Genomic DNA, 22061 nt, shown 5'->3' with positions numbered 1-22061 from the left:
CGGAGTTCGAGAAGCATTGGTCGGCGCGACAGTGCTGCCACTGTCAAGACACATACATTTTCTTAAATATCGAGAGATTTAGGGTTCTTATAGAAAAAGCATATACCAAACGCACTTGCGGGGACACATACAATGTCAATGCAACCTTTATTATGTTAAACTATACGTGTTTAAACACACAGTTTGAAAAGTACGAAGTATACCCCTAAACGGAGGGTTTCGGTACAAGTATCAGGTCCATGGCATTTTTCGCTAGGAGCGCTAATGTCTGTTTCTCATCATTCAGTCACTGTTTACCGATATTTTACCGATACAGTACTGTACCGGTAGAACAGTGACTGAATGATGAGAAACAGACATTAGCGCTCCTAGCTAAAAATGCCATGGAACTGATACTTGTGCCGAAACCCTAGTTTAACATAATAAAGGTTGCATTGACATTGTGTGTGTGGTATTTGATTTATTATACTTTATTTATTAAATATAGGTATAAAAAGGGTATTGGATAGATGTTAGATTAACGTAAGAAAAACAACAAGATACTCTAACTCGCAAGCAACGCACACGTCCTTTACTCTCCGCAGTCAACGCAAATCTGTCCATTCTCCCAAAAATGTCCTTCTCCAGTCCTCACACACACGCACACACACGCGCGCGCGCACACACACACACACACACACACACACACACACACGCACGCACGCACGCACGCACGCGCACACACACACACACCCGTACTCATCCCCATAGCCTATGTGTGTATCTCTGGAAAGTCCCAGCCGACCCTTGGGCCTGGTTTTCGTCAGGGACGCTTTCTGTTTGATGACCTTCTTCCCTTGGGCCTGGGTTTCGTCAGGCCGTTCTGTTTCATAGCCCTCTTTCTGCCATTAAGGACCCAACGACATCCTGGCTAAAACTACGATACTACACATGTGTCCCTGCAAGTGCGCTTGGTGTATGCTTTTTCTATAAGAACCTTAAATCTCTCGACACTTAAGAAAATGTATTTGTCTTGACAGTGGCAGCACTGTCGCGCTGTCCAATGCTTCTCGAACTCCGCTACATGCTGCAGAGTAATAAAAATTACGCATCGAAAACGCAAAAGTAGGCCATTTTAGACACCAAGCGCACTTGGTGGGTCTTTTATCTAGCGATTGTGACTACGTAGGGGCCCCAAATGTGCATTAGCGAGACGTGGTTTGAAAAGTACCGCACCCTTGCAACCTCGTGTACGTATACAGTGTCTAGCGGTGTGTGAGTGTGCCACCACACTCTCGCTCGACCAAGGTCAAATTCGGAACCTCACCTTTAACAAAGTCAGGTATCGTCGCACTCCTCCTTCCAGCTAGGCCTCCCTTAAAGCCACGGGAAGGAGGCCCGAACAATCAAAGGTGTCCTGATTGGGAAATGTAAGGTTTAGCAGCAACGAATCAGGGCATTTTTCTCTCCATGACAATCGGTGATACACACCTCCTTCAAACCTAAAAAACGCCTTCTCGATTCCTAGAGGAGCCTCACGGACCTCGCGTTAAGACTGGAAATCGGGATCACTCAGTTCAGTTCCTGCAATAGAACCGTGACACTATCCAGTTCTTAACAGAGCAGTACTTCCTTGTCCATCCATCAGGACAAGGCGAAGTGACGGAAACGGATTACACCAGGTACATCCGCGCGTCTGAGGCAGGACTTGTTAGAATAGCTTTACTGACGAATCCTCTGACAGGTCTGGGACGAAACGCGATTCCTCAAATACGATCATTCTAACAACGATCATTGAACTCGCTGCCCAAGATTAATTTGGCGGGCAACTATCCGACGGCATTCGCGAGCCGACGCGTCCGCGATTTAACAGGGCTCAAGCCTTACAAACTTGAGCGGAGCTATCATCCGCGTGCCACTCGCGAGTGTTCAGATCGAACATGCCGTTTATTGTGGTCTTCGACATCCTTTCGCCGACGCAAGTCGAACGACACCGAGGACAACTGGTCTCTGCGAATCCGTGTGTGTGTTCATTGCTGATGGAAAATGAAGCTACGGAGCGCACGGTTTATGGGGGACTACTCGTGTAACGGCGGAGTAAACAAGCGATGTTTATGAATTTTTTCAGGGGTGGTTCTTATTTACTCTTGTCAAAAATTTTTATCCAAATTTCTTTTCCGGCATTCCCCAGAGTTGTTCCAAGTAATAAAAAAAAATCTGTACAAAGTTTGAGCTAGGTGGGGTAATGGGAAAACGTGCCTCAAGACGATTAAACATTAAAGTAATTAATTTAATGCTCACAAAATGGTTTCGCTTGAATATCTTTTAAACTATTTACCGTGTTGAAAATTATGTTAAGCAAACCTGCAGATCTGGACAGGCTGCTTGTTTTATGTCGTATTTATTTTTTTCGTAAAACAGACGGTCTTCGAAAAAATTGGGAACAACGTCGAACCAAAATCCAAAATTGTTTTCCTGAAAAGAAGAACTGAAAAATATCCTGAACAATTGGTGCAAAAGTGGTGTCTCTCCATCTTTAACGATTATTTAAACATGTTTAAACATTCATAATGTATTAATATCGGATATCACTGTATTCGGGAAAGTCTACAGAATCTTTTGCTGTAAAGAGCAATCCAATATCTTTTGTCATAACATCACAATATTGGTATAAAGTTGAAAAATATGTTTTCTTTTTCAAAATCAAGTTTCTCAAAAACTGTGTTTCTAGGGGAAAAATTAAGGACAGTTTCGGAATCAGCGCTAGGAACTCGATAAGAATCATCCAACAGTAATTGTTGAACAAATTTGGTGTTGGACAGTGTAAATCGAACCGGGAACTTTCCTCTAGCTGTTCTATTGATCGGGAACTTTTTCCCCCGTGTAACATTTTGTTTATTTTCTCGTTTCTTTGTTATATAATGATATAATAAATGGAAGCTTATGTTATTTTGTTGTTTTTCATTCTTCAATAAGCTCCTTTTCATTTTCCATCAATTTTAACTCCTTGGAGTAATATTTCCCTACGCACCGTTACAAGGTTTGTCGCTTGCCACCATGCGACTGCTCCGAAGGTGACTTAGGTATCACGATGGATTCATACAGGTATATCCATTCAGGGCCCGCTCTAGTGGTTACGTCGCCCCGGACAAAAAGACAAATTGCCGCCCCTTAAGAATATATATATTTTTTAAATAACGGTACATATTTTTTATTGTAAATAAAAATCAAATCATTTTATTTAAATTTTAATAAAAGAGAGCATATATTTAGAAAGAAACATATAACATGACATAACACAAATTGTTAACCATATAATTTTTTACATTTTTAAATACTATTAAAACTGTGTATTATTGCACAAACAATTAAAATTCTATTATTTTGAAAATAAAAGAAGGTAACATCAACTACGTTAAAATCACAAAAAACATTTTTTTCTTACTTTCAGTTCTGCAAACTATTTTATTACATTTTTTAAATTTAAAAGAGGAAATAAGCAAGTCTATGCATGTTCAAACTTCAAACACAAGTTGAAGCAGCGCTCTGCTCTCGTGCTAATGCTATTCTGTTCAGAGAAGTATATGCATGTTCAAAAGTTCAAGCAGCGTCCTTTACAAATTCTGCGTTAATTTTTCAATAATAGTGTAAATATTTTTAGCTTTTAGACATAAACAATATAAATACGCTACGCACTGTAAATTGTTAGCGAACGAAAAAATCGATATGTGAAATTTTCTTTTAATTGGGTATTTAACACATCAATATTTTTCTCACACAGCCAAAATGGCGCCCCTAAATCTTGGCGCCCCGGGCAAATGCCCGGGTTGCCCCCCCCCCCTAGAGCGGGCCCTGATCCATTTAATACTTCTAAATTGTGAATCCCTAAAATCCGTATCAATTCCTCTGATCGGAAACATTCTCTGCCAGGGGTTGTATTATACATTTAAGCAATTCTAATTTTATTTACAAGCATTCAATAATTCTTCCAAAATAGCTGATCACAATCATATTTGACATTAACGAGAAATCAAATCTTTGTTATTACTAAATATATGAAAAAATGTGGCGAACAAAAGTTGTATCGTTAGACGAAGTAAATATAATGCTGATGAAAAAACTTTTTTTTTGAAATCCAATTTTCGAAATTTCAAAGTTGCGGAATTTTTTTCTACGATGACGTTGTACTTTATTTGCACATTGTTATAGAGCACGGAAAGACAAATTCAACGATATACATATTAGAATGTATATTTACGATGTACTATAATGGAGAAAACCATGTTTCAAAGATAAACAATTTTCAAGCGCGCTGCGGCGCGGCATGGATCCCCATCGTCTGATTGAGCTGAAATTTTGCACATATCATTTTTTCACCAAGTGTCATAGTTTAGGGTAGCAAGGTCAAAAAAGTCCTCAACCAAATTTTTAGCTTCTATACCTATGGACCACCGAATGTACCCTAATGTACAATCATAATCATGTGAACACCAGTCCTTTGGTGATCACAATTTGAGTGATTCACAATTTTATTTGCCTGGCCAACGAGAATACATTCTCATTGAATTGTACGAATTTATTCAGCACAAAATATTCAATTTTACGTATTTTTCCAAAGCACAACATTCCAAAGCAGAAATGAAAATCGTCTTAGGAACGACTCATTCGAATTTTTTAGTAGAAAGTTTAATAAGTAGTTTGCATGCCAGAGTGACGTTCTCCAATTTTTATGAAGCTGTGGTAGTTTTCACAAACCATGGTTCTTCAAACATATTTAATACATACGTTTTATCGTCCATGTATCGAGTTGAAAACCATATTCTGTCAAGGGTGGGAGACATTTTCGAGGATATTTTGAAAGCTATTGAAACTCGCCAACGAGAATACAGTCTCAGTGAATTGTATAAATCTATGCAGGGCAAAATGTATATTTTTACGTATTTTAATCTCATTGGGAAGAGATACTGCAGTCAAACGTAGATACACCCGCAGTAATAGGAACATTTACCCTATATTCGATTCCCGTGCTTAAAGTTCTTCTATTTAGTTCGATTGTTGTTTCTGGATTGTGAATTTGAAAGCTAGCAATAATGATGAATAGTCTGTTTCGTTGGAGATCGATGACGCGTCGAAAGTTCAATGTTGGCGTCTGCATTCCTTTTAAAAGGAAATTGCTATGTTCACCACTTCGCTGAGCATCGAAAGATACTCCACGTCAACGTGGCTCGCCTGGAATCCATGCACCAAAATGGCAGCCTAATGAGAAACCGATATTGAACCGAGTTACTCGATTCCTCTGCCTATTCTCGGGAGATCGCTTTGTCTTCTGGATGTCTCTTGAACCTGTCCCGGCCGTCTGCCTATCTTAAGGCACTTTGTAGTGTCCTGGATGTACGAGCGACATCCTTGCCTGGATACGTAAGTGGAAATTTCCCTCTCGTATGTTACGATTTTCGCATTCTTTCCGGTGATTCAATAAACCACCCTCTGAAATGCACACTTTGCTTGTACAGTGCGTATCAGAAGTTTAGACGCACCCTATTATTTTAACAAAAACGTACCCTCTAATGAAGCTTTGTTTGATTTTTTATCGTATGTTTAGAATACTTTGAGAAAAATTACGATTACTACTACAACTATTCATACAGGGTGTTTAGCTACAGGTGGGAGAAAATTTAAGGGGTGGCTGTCCATGATAATGTAAGACGAAAATCAAGAATAAAAAATTGCGATTTCGGCTTTGTTATTTAGTTGTTATTTAGTTGTCATAGAGGCGCGCGACAGTCCCGTAGCAAGTAACAGATGCATGCATACTTTGATTCTCATTTGGGGCCCCAGCGAGGTGAAAATGTTTAACAAATTGATCATTGCATGACATTGAACCTGCCTACTCGTTAAAATCCACAAAGGTATTTCTAATTTCCGCCCTATAGAATTATCGAGCATAAGGGATCCATTCAACATTTATGGACACAATGGATACCACTTTATAGTGAGAGATCTCGAGTAATTTACTTATGTGAGACCAATTAAAAACTGAAAGAGCAGTGATTCCTTTTGCTCGATAATTTCATAGGGTGGAAATTAGTGCTGCTCTTTACTTTACCGGACTCAAAATTTGTGTCTTGTGTCAAAATTTGTACCTGGGGCGGCTGCAGATCGAAGTTTCGATCCTGTAGGGTCAATGGTTCAGGAGTTATGCTTGCTTAAAGTTGAGCAATCTGCAGTGTTTTTGACAGGTAAGGGCGTCGCCATACTGGTAGTGACGATTGCGCGCCGCTTACCGAGTTGGTTGCTGATTAGTTCGGAGGAGGGGGGTGGCGGCAAGGACCGGCTATTCTGCTTGGTAAGTGGCACGCGGTCGTCACTACAAACCAATATGGCGGCGCCCTTACCCGTCGAAAACACTGCAGATTGCTCAATTTTAAGCAAACATAACTCCTGAATCATTGATCCTACAGATTCGACACTTCGATCTGCAGCCACTTTTGTTGGTCGCGTTGTCGTAGTTTAGGCGGATTTTTAATTGTTAATAACTAAATAACGATGCCGAAATCGTCAATTCTATTATTCTTCATTTTCGTCTTATTTTTCATAGAGAACCACCCCCCTGTAGACGAACAGCCTGTATATGATGTCTGCCAGGCAAATATAACACTTCTTTCTGTAAGTTTTGTTTGAGCAGGACGCCGGCTTCTTGCTAACGTCCAGTATGTATTTGTATAGATATGGTGTCACAAAGGGCTTGTTCTTTGTCGGATAACACTGTCCAACAGCCAAAAAGTATTTCGATTCCCACTATGCGATTCTTGTAGAGTTTTCCGCGCTGATTCCGAATCTGGTTTTAATTTTTTCCCTATACGTCCAGTTTTTGAGAAAATGGAGTTTAAAAAAAAGACATATTTTTCAACTTTAAACAAATATTGCGATGTTATTATAAAAGATATTGAATTGTTCTTTACAGCAAAAGATTCTGTAGACTTTCCCGAATACAGTGATATCCAATATTAATACATTATGATTGTTTAAACATGTTTAAACAATGATTAAAGACGGAGATGCACCACTTTTGCACCAATTTTTGCAGATATTTTCGAATTTATCTAAAAAAATAAGGGTCTAGCGAAAAATTGAACTATACCACGCGAAAGAGCAGACTTTTATCTTGAGAAACCCCCCTGTGAAGTTTGCATGGTCGACGTTTTTTTCGAACCAGAAAGCAAAATATCTTCGCGCGACATGAGTTTCTGCCAGTGGCGCTCAGGACGGGATGCGGCGCAGCGACGGGATACGGAGCGGCGAACGACCGTTCTGGTGGTGAGCGCCACTGGTGACAACTCATGTCGGGCGAAGATATTTTGCTTTCTGGTTCGAAGAAAACGTCGACCATGCAAACTTCACAGGGGGGTTTCTCAAGATAAAAGTCTGCTCTTTCGCGTGGTATAGTTCAATTTTTCGCTGGACCCTTATTTTTTGAGATAAATTCGAAAATATCCGCAAAAATTGGTGCAAAAGTGGTGCATCTCCGTCTTTAATCATTGTTTAAACATGTTTAAACAATCATAATGTATTAATATTGGATATCACTGTATTCGGGAAAGTCTACAGAATCTTTTGCTGTAAAGAACAATTCAATATCTTTTATAATAACATCGCAATATTTGTTTAAAGTTGAAAAATATGTCTTTTTTTTAAACTCCATTTTCTCAAAAACTGGACGTATGGGAAAAAAATTAAAACCATATTTGGAATCAGCGCGGAAAACTATAAGAATCGCATAGTGAGAATCGAAATACTTTTAAAAAGTTGAAATTTGTTGGACAGTGTAATCCCCATTCTTCTAATATTCGTGCAAATTATTCACGTATAGGAACTAATAATATTATAATATTTACTACTAAAGAGAGAAACTGTAATCTTGATGAAGGCATTATTCCGTTAAAATTTGGAAATTCTATTACGAACGAAAGTTGTATTGCTCGTCGAAGTAAATATAAAGCCATCTTGTATTGTATTTGCATATGTATAGTTATATGTAGAGCATGGAAAGACTAATTCAACGATATATAGACATGTATACTTACGATGTACTATTGTGTTGGCAACTAAGTTCGCCACCTTCACATTTTCTCAAACTAAGCCATTTATACAGGGTGTCCTAAATTTAAATGGCAAAACTTCAGGAGCGTGTAGGGGACCGACAAACCAAGACAAAAAGTCTTTTAGAGATTTGCTCGTTTTGCTTCGTTTTGGAGAAAATCGCAAGAAAGAAACGAAACCTTTTTTCATTTTTGTACTTATTTATTTACATTTTATTTACGTTATCATCTATTTAATGTAGATATTGTTCAAAATGTTGCCCTCTTGCAGCAATGCAAGCATTATATCTAGCACTGACTTGATAAATTGCAGCTAAACATTGTCCTGGTGATATTTGGTGCACTGTATCTATGATTCGGTCTCTTAATTGCTCTCTTGAATTGATTGGGACCGAAAAATGTAAACGATAACATCAAGTGTTTACATATCTCACTGTCATAACTCACACAACAATGTCAAAACAATCACAAATACAAGTGTATACAACAACTCAAGAGAGCAACTGACAACGAGATATTGAATTTTTGCGATTTTCTCCAAAACGAAGCAAAAACTAGAGGGTTATTGTTGCTCGCTCGCTTCGCTCGCTCGCGAGTAGGGTTGTTTTTGCTCGCTCGCTTCGCGAGCTCGCGGATAGGACTGCTCTTGCGAAAGGGTTAGTGGTAAGCATGGCTAGTAGTACCTATAGCTATTAATGTTTTTTAACTTCCCGATTTTATACGGCAGTTATTGTAATGACCCCGAAAATCGAAAATCGATTTTTTAGCAGATCTTCACGTTTCATGGTCATTGCAGTCATTTTAGACTATTTTCAGCAAAATGTTCGTGTGTGTGTGTGTGTGTGTGTGTGTGTGTGTGTGTGTGTGTGTGTGTGTGTGTGTGTGTGTGTGCGTATGGCCGTTTCTATGTAATCAAATTTTTCGTTAACGTTTTCAGAATAAGTAACAACGCGATCAGGATGATGAATGATGCAATCGATGTGCCCCGCTGTAACTTAGAGCTGATTAGATTTTGGTCCATTTTGGTCAAGTAGTTTTTTAGTTTTTTTTGGTTTTTCGAAAGAAGTTCATTCAACAATGCAATTTATACGAGAGAACGGAAAGTTTCCACCGAAGAAACAAACGTAATTACACAAAAAAATTTTTTTCGATTTTTTTAAAATTTAAAAAAAAAATTTTTTTTAATTTTTTTTGTACCTTACGGTGATGTTTCCGCTTACAATAATCGAAAATTATCCCAATGCAAGAGTGAGTTAATCATCTCTACTCGCGAGAATACATTTTCAAAGAATATCGATGAAAGTACAAAAAAAAATTTATATTACAATCTTCAAAAAAACAATCATTTCAAAACGAATTATTAACTGAGATTAAATTGACAATTAATATAAACAATATGATAATTATTAATAACATTAATGTTGAAAACGGATTGTTTAATGGAGCACACATGCGGAATATTACAATTTATTACTTTTCAAGAAAATACTAAAATTCCGTCTATATTGTGGTTAGATTTTCAATTGGCCAGAGTAGGAGTGAAAGTAAGAACTCGTTATCGTGATTATATGAAAAATGCACAAATATTGATCAAAATTTGACACCAATAATAAAAATATCGAATCAAGTAAATATGTCGAGTGAGGAAAAATATCAAATCACACGTAGTCAATTTCCAGTGGTTCCTGCTGAAGCGATTACGATTCATAAAAGTCAGGGACAAACATACGAGAAAAGTATGTTTGAATTTTAAAACATCAGAAAAACGAACTTTCAACATGTTGTATGTAGCACTGAGCAGCGTTTCAAAATTGAGCAGTTTATATATTTTGGGACAATTTAAATTAACAGGATCGAAGAAATCCAAGATCAATACTGCAAACCCGAATAATGAGAAGTTGTATCGTTTGCGAAAAACTAATTAAGACAATTTATTTTGCAACATTAGTATGCTATAACAAGGAACCAAGCGAGCAACGAGCATACGATGTTGGTTTAATGTGACGCCATATAGCAAACATTTTGATAAGTAGAAAACTATTGAATTTCCCTGAAAACGTATAATCTTCTTAAAACGTACACTTAATAATGATAATAATATACTGCAACTAACGAATCGGGAAGTTCTTTGTGTGGCTCGTGGAGAGTCACACATCAAATAAATAAAAAACATTAATAGCTATAGGTACTACTAGCCATGCGTACCACTAACCCTTTCGCAAGAGCAGTCCTATCCGCGAGCGAGCAAAGCGAGCGAGCAAAAACAACCCTACTCGCGAGCGAGCGAAGCGAGCGAGCAACAATAACCCTCTAGTTTGATTTGGTGTGTGACTCTCCACGAGCCACACAAAGAACTTCCCGATTCGTTAGTTGCAGTATATTATTATCATTATTTTTAGTACGTTTTAAGAAGATTATACGTTTTCAGGGAAATTCAATAGTTTTCTACTTATCAAAATGTTTGCTACATGGCGTCGCCTTAAACGAACATCGTAGGCTCGTTGCTCGCTTGGTTCCTTGTTATAGCGTACTGATGTTGCAAAATAAATTGTCTTAATTAGTTTTTCGCAAACGATACAACTTCTCATTATTCGGGTTTGCAGTATTGATCTTGGATTTCTTCGATCCTGTTAATTTAAATTGTCCCAAAATATATAAACTGCTCAATTTTGAAACGCTGCTCAGTGCTACATACAACATGTTGAAAGTTCGTTTTTCTGATGTTTTAAAATTCAAACATACTTTTCTCGTATGTTTGTCCCTGACTTTTATGAATCGTAATCGCTTCAGCAGGAACCACTGGAAATTGACTACGTGTGATTTGATATTTTTCCTCACTCGACATATTTACTTGATTCGATATTTTTATTATTGGTGTCAAATTTTGATCAATATTTGTGCATTTTTCATATAATCACGATAACGAGTTCTTACTTTCACTCCTACTCTGGCCAATTGAAAATCTAACCACAATATAGACGGAATTTTAGTATTTTCTTGAAAAGTAATAAATTGTAATATTCCGCATGTGTGCTCCATTAACCAATCCGTTTTCAACATTAATGTTATTAATAATTATCATATTGTTTATATTAATTGTCAATTTAATCTCAGTTAATAATTCGTTTTGAACTGATTGTTTTTTTAAAGATTGTAATATAAATTTTTTTTTGTACTTTCATCGATATTCTTTGAAAATGTATTCTCGCGAGTAGAGATGATTAACTCACTCTTGCATTGGGATAATTTTCGATTATTGTAAGCGGAAACATCACCGTAAGGTACAAAAAAAAATTTTTTTTTAAATTAAAAAAATTTTTTTAAATTTAAGAAAAATGAAAAAAAAAATTTTTTGTGTAATTACGTTTGTTTCTTCGGTGGAAACTTTCCGTTCTCTCGTATAAATTGCATTGTAGAATCAACTCCTTTCGAAAAAAACTAAAAATCTAAAAAACTACTTGACCAATATGGACCAAAATCTAATCAGCTCTAAGTTACGACGGGGCACATCGATTGCATCATTCATCATTCTGATCGCGTTGTTACTTCTCAGAAAACGTTAACGAAAAATTTGATACCATAGAAACAGACATACGCGCGCACACACACACACATACACGCACACGCACGCACACACACACACACACGAACATTTTGCTTAAAATAGTATAGAATGACTGCAATGACCATGAAACGTGAAGATCTGCTAAAAAATCGATTTTCGATTTTCGGGGTCATTACAATAACTTCCCTATAAAATCGGGAAGTTAACGAGAGAAACACTAAAAGACTTTTTGTCTTAGTTTGTCGGTCCCCTACACGCTCCTGAAGTTTTGCCATTTAAATTCGGGACACCCTGTATATTTTTTGAGCACGAGTATTTTATATAAAACTAGCTCCTCGCAACCAGGCCCTCCGGGCGGATTGCCATGGCGGGGGCCACACAATGAGCGCACTAATGACATCACAACTTTTGAACGAATGGACTTTTTCGAATGCGGATTTCTCTTAAGCCCTCCGAAGAAACGCTGCATTAATTGTCCAAATTTCAATAAATTTGTTTTTTTTTTAATTTTCGTTTTCAGAAATGCTTTGTTTCGATTGGTTTGCTGTGATATCACTATTTCGTTCATTGTAATGCTTTATGATACAATTAATATCAATGCCTCGTTGTAAATTTCCTCGCTCAGTTGCAAATCTGGATTTGATGTTCTAGACCGATCTGATGCAAAATATCGTCAGACATGTCATCCTTGCGTATTTGGTCCACAAATCAATCAAATCAATCCTTCTTTGGAATAGAAATAAACTAACTGACGGATGTTGATAATGTCGATAATGGAAACAGACGTCGATAATGTAAATTCCTGTTGAAATATTGATTAAAAGCCGTGACGTTCGGTTTTTTGTTGTATTGAAATATGATTCAAAAGGCACTTTTGGTTTTTCCCGAATTTTCCATTTTTCCGGGTAACTTTTCCTATTTTTCTTTCCCTAAAACCTTATTCGGACTATTACGAACATTAAAAAAAAAAAAGAATTAGCCGAATCGGTCCAGCCGTTCTCAAGTGATGCGCTTACCAACGAACAGCATTTGATTTTTATTTATACATATAGAAGATTAATCGCAAAATTCAGAGCTTTTCAATGATATACAGTTCAAAAGGAATGGTCATTGAATGAGGTTATAATTTATAATGATACAATAAAAGAATTACGAAACGAAAGGTCGCGAATTTAGTTGCTAAACTAATATAATAGCGAAGATTAAGTATAAACAATTTTCAAGCACGATGGGTAAAGTACCCATAGTCTGATCAAGTTGAAATTTTGCACAAATAATTTTTTCACCAGATATAAAAATTTACGGGGAGCAACGAACAAATTTAAAAGGAAAAGTTTTGGCCCCTTAGCTAATGACCACCCTAAGGTGGATTAATATTTATTTTTATAGAAAATTTATATATCTAATATTATTTGAGGGATTAAAATTTAAATTTTATATAGAATTTAGAAATATTATTAAATTAATATGAAAATTTATATATCTGATATTATTTGAGTCATAATCGATTTGAAAATGGTCATTTCTTGGATTCAGCTGTTTAACAAACGACTACTATTTTCGAACTGTCGGTTGAGGGGAAACTGGTAGTTGGAGGCTTCTGAAAAATCATTTGCCGGGCTGGTGTCCGCAGTAAGTTCTCTAAGGGAAGTAACGAACGGGGAGTAGGAGCGAACCAAACCTCGAAAACGTTGAATCAATGGTTGTCGTGATCCGCTTTGAACGAGGGAACACAGGGGGATTTATTGTCCTCACCTGGAACTCGACGCGGTACAGGACTGGAAACTTTCGGCGCAACTCGCAGAGCTTAGGGAACTGGGAAAGCTCAGTGGGCGCGGACGGTAGAGTGGTGCTCATGCTGCTTCCAAGTTCGTCCGTGGCTGTGAACAAAAACGAGGAAGAAATTAATGTAGCGGACATTCGGTCTGTCGTTCTGCCGCGTGCCTCGACCCTCTTTTCTAAATTCGCTCCGTTTTTCTTTCGCTCGCCACCGGAAGTGTCTTCCGTCGCCATCTTGGCCACTCTCGGGGATATTAACGGAAGCCTGGAGGCTCCAAAAATCGTAAAAGCGCGAGACAGATTAAAAGGAAAAGCGAAAAAGAGAAATTTCATTGAAGGACGACGAGGTCCTGGAAAATTGGAAATACAGAGTGTCCCAGCTAAATTTGGAGGCCATCTAAATATCTTCTATATTTTTAATTTCACAAAAAATATTTATCACGTACTTTAAATGGTATCGAAAGAGGAGTACCATAGAGGAACAGTTTTTTTTGTCCGGTTATTTTTTCATAGTTTTTTTCAACGTCATCCTTATTTTTTATCAGAAAAACTTTTTTATTCCAACTTGCAGCGGAAAAAATATAAAGTATTATAATATATACAATATTACTGTTAATTTACATTATTTATTTATCGACGCTATAATTAAATGGACATTTTTTAACGGGTTATTTTAAACAATCGGTGTGTTATTGCTAGATCGCGGACTTTCTGCATTCATGACGAGAATGAAACGAGAACTTTTGACGCGTTCGTAAGAAACCTGCTTCAGATAGGCATTTGTTTACAAAACATTGGGAACGTAATTCTCTAAGGCCGTCCACACACGGGTCGGTTGTAATCGCGTCGTGAAGTTCGTACGTCTTGCTCGTCATGTACGATTCATGCGGCGTACGCGATTTCGTCCACACACGGGTCGATCGTCGATTCGGTCGACGCAATTCCAGTCGCATGCGATTCCCCTCCGCGTGACTTCCAATGCAAATGAATGGAGAGCCGCACACGGGTCGATTCGTGGTCGACTGAAATCGGCCCGACTGAAATTGCCGCGATTCCAATCGCGTGCGATCGGAAGCGAAGCAGAACAATGGAGGTAAGTTCGTGCAGTTCATGTAATTTAAATGATTTGGCCATTATTTTTTGTAGTTTGAGTGCATTGCACTCTTCGATATGGTCTATGTATTTAGGTTATATAAGTTATTATTTATTTATTACCTTTATTATCTTTTTTTATGTTATTACGCATACTAATAACATTAAGGTAAGCTTTTTATTTACATAGTTGAATATAATCATGTAGGTTTATGAAAAACAAAAACAAAAGGCAAAGTAAAAAAAAATTGAAGTCACAGGGATTGATAAACTGTTGTACAATTTTCTGTGGAGTGGGAGTGTTCTTAGGGAGTTGTCTTCTCAGGTCTATTTAATCCGGAAGTATTACCACTTGGTATATTGAGCGAAGATTCAGGGAAATCTGTTGAACTTCCACCAACCTCATCTATGAGGAGCAATGCTCAACTGAGGAGTTACAAAAGGAGAGCTTTGCTCCACAGAAAATTGTACAACAGTTTATCAATCCCTGTGACTTCAATTTTTTTTTACTTTGCCTTTTGTTTTTGTTTTTCATAAACCTACATGATTATATTCAACTATGTAAATAAAAAGCTTACCTTAATGTTATTAGTATGCGTAATAACATAAAAAAAGATAATAAAGGTAATAACTAAATAAATAACCTATGTCTCCTAAATACATAGACCACATCGAAGAGTGCAATGCACTCAAACTACAAAAAATAATGGCCAAACCATTTAAATGACATGAACTGCACAAACTTACCTCCATGAGTCGCGCGAATCGTACGATCCACGCGATTGTTCTGCTTCGCTTCCGATCGCACGCGATTGGAATCGCGGCGATTTCAGTCTTGCCGATTTCAGTTGACCACGAATCGACCCGTGTGCGGGTCTCCATTCATTTGCATTGGAAGTCACGTGGAGGGGGAATCGCATGCGACTGGAATCGCGTCGACCGAATCGACGATCGACCCGTGTGTGGACGGAATCGCGTCCGCCGCATGAATCGTACATGACGAGCAAGACGTACGAACTTCACGACGCGATTACAATCGACCCGTGTGTGGACGGCCTAAAGTGGCCCCTAGACCAGCGGTTTCCAACCGGAGAGGCGCCAAAATTTTTAATAAAAAATTAATGTTCATACCATATTATCTACAAATAAATAAACTTCATATCGTAACGTAACAGCACAAATTCAGTGAAGTAATGTTTATTTTTATTTTTCTTACATTTTTGTAATACATTCATTTAAGCCCTATTAAAAAATTATCCGGAGCTGAAGATTTTAAAAATGACGCCTTTGCAAACGCTCCGTTTCTATTCGGCGAATCGTACGCAAAACAGTTGCGACAAATTCCGCTCGCTGATAATACAGTCGGAAGAAGAATCAATGATATATCTGAAGATATTTACGATCAATTAGTATCTCGGCTGCGTACTTCGAAATTCTCCATTCAAGTAGATGAGGCAACTGATATAGCTAAAGATGCCCATTTAATTGCATTCGTTCGATATGTTGCGGAAAATAATATATTAGAAGATATATTATTTTGCAAACCCATTCCTGGAAAGACCACATCCATTCAGATGTTTAATATAATAGACAGTTTTTTTTACGAAAACGACATAACGTGGAATAATTGCATTGGACTGTGCACCGACGGACACTCAATGTCCGGACACAAAGCAGGTCTTCATGAAGCATTGGTCAAAAAGAAAGCACCATATGATATCTAGACGCACTGTATGCTTCACAGAGCAGCTTTAGTGTCAAAACATATGAGCGAGGAACTGAACAACATTTTTACGGAAGTTATAAAAATTATAAATTACATTAAGAACAGTCCTTTAAGAGCTAGGCTGTTTGCAAAGCTGTGTGTTGATATGGGAGCTAATTATACCTCACTTCTGTATTATTGCAAAGTTCGCTGGCTATCTCGTGCAAAAGAGATTCAAAAGGTGTTTCAGCTCAAAGAAGAAATAGCAACCTTTCTTGAAGAAAACCACCATGAAGCGGCACATTTGTGGACAAATGATAATTTTATTGTTAAACTTGCCTATTTGGTTGAAATTTTTGGAAAATTGAGCGGTTTAAATAAATCAATGCAGGGATCACAAATGCACCCCCTTGTTCAAAAAGACAAAGTAAAAGCTTTCATTAAAAAACTGGAGTTATGGAAATCAAATTTACAAAAGAATGAGTTGGAAATGTTTTCACTTTCAAGAGATTTCTAGGACACAGCCAATATTGAAGCGAGCATAAATCTTTTTATCGAACACTTGGGTGGTTCAGTGCTGCATTTTTCAAATGATTTCAAAGACCTTGATTTCTCAAAGGTTTTGTGGATACAGAATCCATTTATCGACAATCAAGAAGACGAATTTGAGCTGACAACCATCGAAAAGGAAAAATTGACAGAATTATCATGCGACAGTTCACTGAAACAAAAGTTTCAAAATGAAACCATAATTCAATTTTGGGTGAATCTTAATGGAGAGTATGAATCTTTGTATTGCAAAGCAATGCATGTGCTTCTACCGTTTGTAACGTCTTATTTATGCGAAACGAGCTTTTCGACACTGGCTGCAATGAAAACCAAATATTGAACCAGGTTAATAGTTGAAAAAGAGTTACGAGTGGCAGTCTCCACATTGCCCCCAAGATTTGATAAACTTTGTGCCAATAAACAACATGAACACTCGCATTAAATTTTGATGCATTAGATGTAGTTTAATTATTAATTTAATATAAAAATAAATATGCATGTTCCTATTGTTATTATTCTGTTAATTGTAGTTTTCAGTATTTTAAAACGTGTCTATATTATTATATCGATTAGAAGATATAGGGAGGCGTGGAGAAAAAGTTTCTTTTAGGGAGGCATGGTAGCATAAAGGTTGGAAACCGCTGGTCTATGTAGTTCCTGTACCTTGTAATCAATGCAGATCATTTTTACTTTGCATATAAATTCGCAGTCTAGCGTTATCAACTTTAAACATTTATTACTTTGGAACCATTGATCCTCTAGGATCGAAACTTGGGTTTCTCGCATCTTCTCGTTCAAATATACTGGATGCCATAGAAAAAAGGGCAAAAATTTATAGGAGGATGGTAAAAATTTCTGGTTACGCAAGGAAAAAAGCAGCTAAAAAGATATTAAAAATCACCCTTTTTAACACAACGTTCTTGAAAAGATTTCAAAATAGTATCCAAAAATCGATAAGTTTGGCGAAGAATATTAAAAGAAGACGCATAAGGACGTTAGAAAGAGTGAATCATAATTAGATTGTAGATTTTATGCGTTGATGGCAAACATCAGTGGGTGAACATTAAAACAGTACCTGGATTGAAGAATAAGAGAATATTGATATAATATTTTCGATACATTTAAATTGTAGAAGAGACACGCAAAGTTCTATTTGGCTGTCGCTTCCGGCGAACGACGCAGACTATTTTGCACGAGTATCCGCAGTCTAATCATAACATTTGACAAACCGTTCGAAGATCGCGGTTCCGAGAGGAGCCTTATCGAACAAAGTAGTGCGATTCGGGAATTGTTTGTCCACAAATTCGCCGCGAATCCGAATGTCTCTCTCGGCAACTTGGCGTTAGCTTTCACAGATATTACCAGTAGTTACCATAGAGAATGGAATTTCGTGTCTGACACAGACTATCTATTACTACTGTCAGGAACTCGGCCAAGAGCGAGAGCCTGCAGGGAGAGTTAAGTAAAAATTTCGTCGTTCCCTGGCCGTCCCTTTCCTCGGATACATCTTTATGCTAATACCTCCAGCGGCATTTGCATTATGATATTTGCATTTTGTAGTCTCAGTGTCACATCGCGATCGATAAGACTCCGCGGCCGCGTTTCGAGTGACTTTAATGTTAATCGGAGAATGGAGAAACTGTGTCGGTCATCGTTTCCGATCGCGAATAACTTCGACTGTCTTTCGTATAATGTCGATCTCGGGATATCGCGCAGCACACGGATTATCGCGCGTCAACCATGCGAATTGCCACGAGAAATTGTCTCAATTAGCATCGGCACAAGTCTCCATTCCGGGATTGTATGCACGGGGTTGATTAAGGATGTTCTGGAGGTACATTGGGAGACAAAAGTACAAGAAATTCGAAATCCATCAATATATTAGCAATGAAAGCTATTCATGAGTATATTTTGCACTAAAAGAATAGATTAATTTAAAAAGCTTTCGTTTAATTAGTGAATTTCATGTTATATTTATTTTTTAATCAAATTGTCTTGATATTATAAAAAATTGTAAGTGACTTTTGCGAATAATTGTACCCTCTGATTGTAGCTATATTCAGTGGTCTACACAGTTGTCGCGTTTCCATGCTAGTGAGAAGAACAACACGATAAATTTCACGTTTTGTAACAGTTTATAATTTTTTGCTCTGTAACTGTTTAGTCAATCCTAATAAATTTTGAACATAATTAATTACATAATTTTTACTATATATAAAAAAACTGGAGTTTCTAGTTGCGTTTCTTCAAGGTTTAAATAGGGTTTGAAGTGAAATTTTATGAATTCTCCATAAGAAGACGTGTTAAAATGTGCAAACTTTAAGTTGCTATAATTCTTAAACGGTGCAGTGAATCGAACCCAAACTTTGATAATTGCATTAATTATAATAGTAAGAATTATATCTTGTAAAATTTTCAAAAATTTTGTTGCGTTTTTATATACCTCCAGAACATCCTTAACAAAGACGAGCGCAATAACGCGGTTACTAAGCTGGACAAGAATAAACCAAACTGAATTTGCAGTAGGCTATTCGATAACTTATCCAAAGAAAATACTTTGTGCCAATTTTCAACCCCATATGTCGACATACGGGGTAGTAATGGGGTGACAAAGAAAATCAGGTTTTCCCGTCATTTCTCTTATCCTCTTCAATAGAAAATTCTGAGCAAGATCGAGTATATTTTAGCTATTAGAATGCAGATCTAGGAATTTTTTCTGAATTTTTAGCTTCGAAACCGAATTTTAATAAATAAAAAATGTCGAAATGCCGATTTCTTGTAGAAGTTATGAAATACTAAGTTTATATTTTTGCAGCTTAAGCATCTCATTGCGGTTGTTAACGTAGAAGTTTTTCAGACTTTTCAAGGTGGCGGTACACAGTTAAAAAAATTAAAAACCGTTAATTTTCAAGCGCCCTCCGGCAGAAATCGATATAACTTCCAAGATTAAACCGATTTCTGCCAGAGGGCGTTCCGGTCTGAACTAATCTGGAGCGCTTAGCAGTTTTGCGACGTTACAAAACGTTACAAATATTTAAATTAATATAAGTGTATAATTGTTAAGATGAGTACTAGATATTCGCGATGTGTTGGGTGTAATTCTTCGCTTTGGAAGTCACCGAAGCAAAACAAAAAAATTAATAATGAAGACGTACGAAGCTGAAAAGTGGTCGAACGTTTGAAAAAACCATTATCGTTGGTAATATATTATGCGATAAGTGCCGGTTAGTCATATAGAAAAAAAGGAGAAATGTATATAACCTCCAAGGGTAACCGAATTCAGCGCCCGCTCTAGCGGTTACGTCGCCCCGGACAAAAAGACAAATTGCCGTCCCTTAAGAATATACATATACATATTTTTAAAATAAAGTTGAGAATATTTTTTATTTTCAATAAAGATCAAATCATTTTATTTAAATTTTAATAAAAGCATGTATTTAAAAAGAAACATATAACATTAACATAACATTGATAATGAAGCAGTGCAAAACAGTTGAAATGAATTAAGAAATACCTGTATCTAGCCACAAATTGTTAACCAATGCTATTAAATATGTGTTATTGCACAAACAATTAAAATGCCATTATTTTGAAAATAAAACACGGCAACATCAACTACGCTAAAATCACAAAAAACTTTCTTTTCTTACTTTCAGTTCTGCAAACTTTTTTATTACATCTTTTAAATATACTTGATCGGCAATTTCATGCTCAATTGCCAAAATGGCCAAACCATTAAAACGATTTTGTGTAGTAGTCGAACGTAAAAAGTTCTTAATTAACTTTAAACTACGCACTGTAAATTTTTAGCGAACGAAAAAATCGATATGTGAAATTTTCTATTAATTAGGCATTTAACACATCAATATTTTTCTCACACTTATAGCCAAAATGGCGCCCCGGACAAACGTCCGGGTTGCCCGCCCCTAGAGCGGGCCCTGCCGAATTTCTATTATCGTTTTTTGATTTTTTCAACTATGTCCTCTACTTTGAAAAACATGAAAAATGATATGTTAACAACCACAATGAGAAGCGAAAACTGTTACAATATAAACTTAGTATTTCATAATTTCTACAAGAAATCGGCATTTCAACATTTTTTTATTTTTGAAAACTCGGTTTCGAAGCTATAGACGTGCATTCTAATGGCTAATTACGGTAAAACCTGATTTTCTTTGTTATGTCATTACTATTCCCCATATCGACATATAGGGTTGAAAATCGGTACAAAGTATTTTCTTTGAACAAGCTATCGAATGGCCTACTGCCAATTCAATTTGGTTTAGAGGTACTTTTGACCCCCTTATCCGGCTACCGGGTTCAAGCGAAACCACGTTTCAGCCAATGGGGTTTACGAGCTTCGCGACTGCGTTTACCGATAATGAGTGTTTTATAGGATTCAAATTTTATTCTACTTTCCTAACATACAACGCACAGTCTGAAAAATTGCCCAAAAGCTGGCCAAAGTACAATTTTTCGAAGTAAAGAATTTTGTTCATCCGAGTAGAGCGATGTCATTAACATTAAACTTACCATCACCAGTGAAAATGACTGGTTCCAGATCTTTTATTTTACGATTATTGATATAATAAAAATAATTTCATAAGAAATGATTGTATAGATATCTTTAGTGGAACACATATTACAATAGGAGCTGCACAAAGTCTAATAAAATCAATCTTGTCATTTTTATAAGTGAATATTAAGAAATAATAGTTAAAATTATAAGGAACTATAAAAATTAGCTCCAAAAATTAATTTTAACATTGCTAAATTATATGTATCTTTGTAGTTCAGTTTTCCTTCATTCAATTAATGTGAACTGTTACGCTTATTTCTTCATATTGTGTTAAATCTGTACAATTTAGAGAATAATTTTATATTGAATATTGTTCTTTCGGACTTTCGGACTCGAAAGTCCGAAAGATTGTCCGAAAGTATTTGTGTATATGTCTACAACAAAAAAAAATTTTCAATGCAAGACAGCAGAATACCAACACGATTGTGAGCTTGCTGTCGGATCTAACTAATGAGTCCTGGAGTCTAATTTCTATATATTTAACAACATATAATAATAATAATTTGGTTAACAAATTTTTCAATAAAAATTGAAAAATCGGTATCGACATATAAATATTTTAAAATTGAGGATTCTATGTTACTATCGAAAAGACATCTTGAGCTTTGGATAAAACAAATGAAGAGATACACAGCTGGCCAAAAGTTTGGAATCACGGCGTATAATCAGAGGAACAGAAGGTTTATAAGAAGAGCTGAATGCCTTTAGAACAAC

The 22061-nt window shown here is 36.6% G+C and overlaps 1 protein-coding gene across 1 annotated transcript in view; it reads right to left on the bottom strand.

Annotated features, from left to right (window-relative positions):
• Positions 1 to 22061, bottom strand: part of Ptp36e (protein tyrosine phosphatase 36E) — a 476599-nt gene that overhangs the window by 41997 nt on the left and 412541 nt on the right. The window contains exon 3 of the mRNA XM_076428189.1: positions 13399 to 13523. Within this exon, the coding sequence (XP_076284304.1) occupies positions 13399 to 13523 (125 nt within the window). The remainder of the gene's footprint in view (positions 1 to 13398; positions 13524 to 22061) is intronic.

This window comes from Lasioglossum baleicum, chromosome 7, assembly GCF_051020765.1.
Source record: "Lasioglossum baleicum chromosome 7, iyLasBale1, whole genome shotgun sequence".
Classification (NCBI taxonomy): Eukaryota; Metazoa; Arthropoda; class Insecta; order Hymenoptera; family Halictidae; genus Lasioglossum; species Lasioglossum baleicum.
Note: the sequence above shows the minus strand (reverse complement) of the source record. Positions and strands in the feature narration are given on the sequence as shown.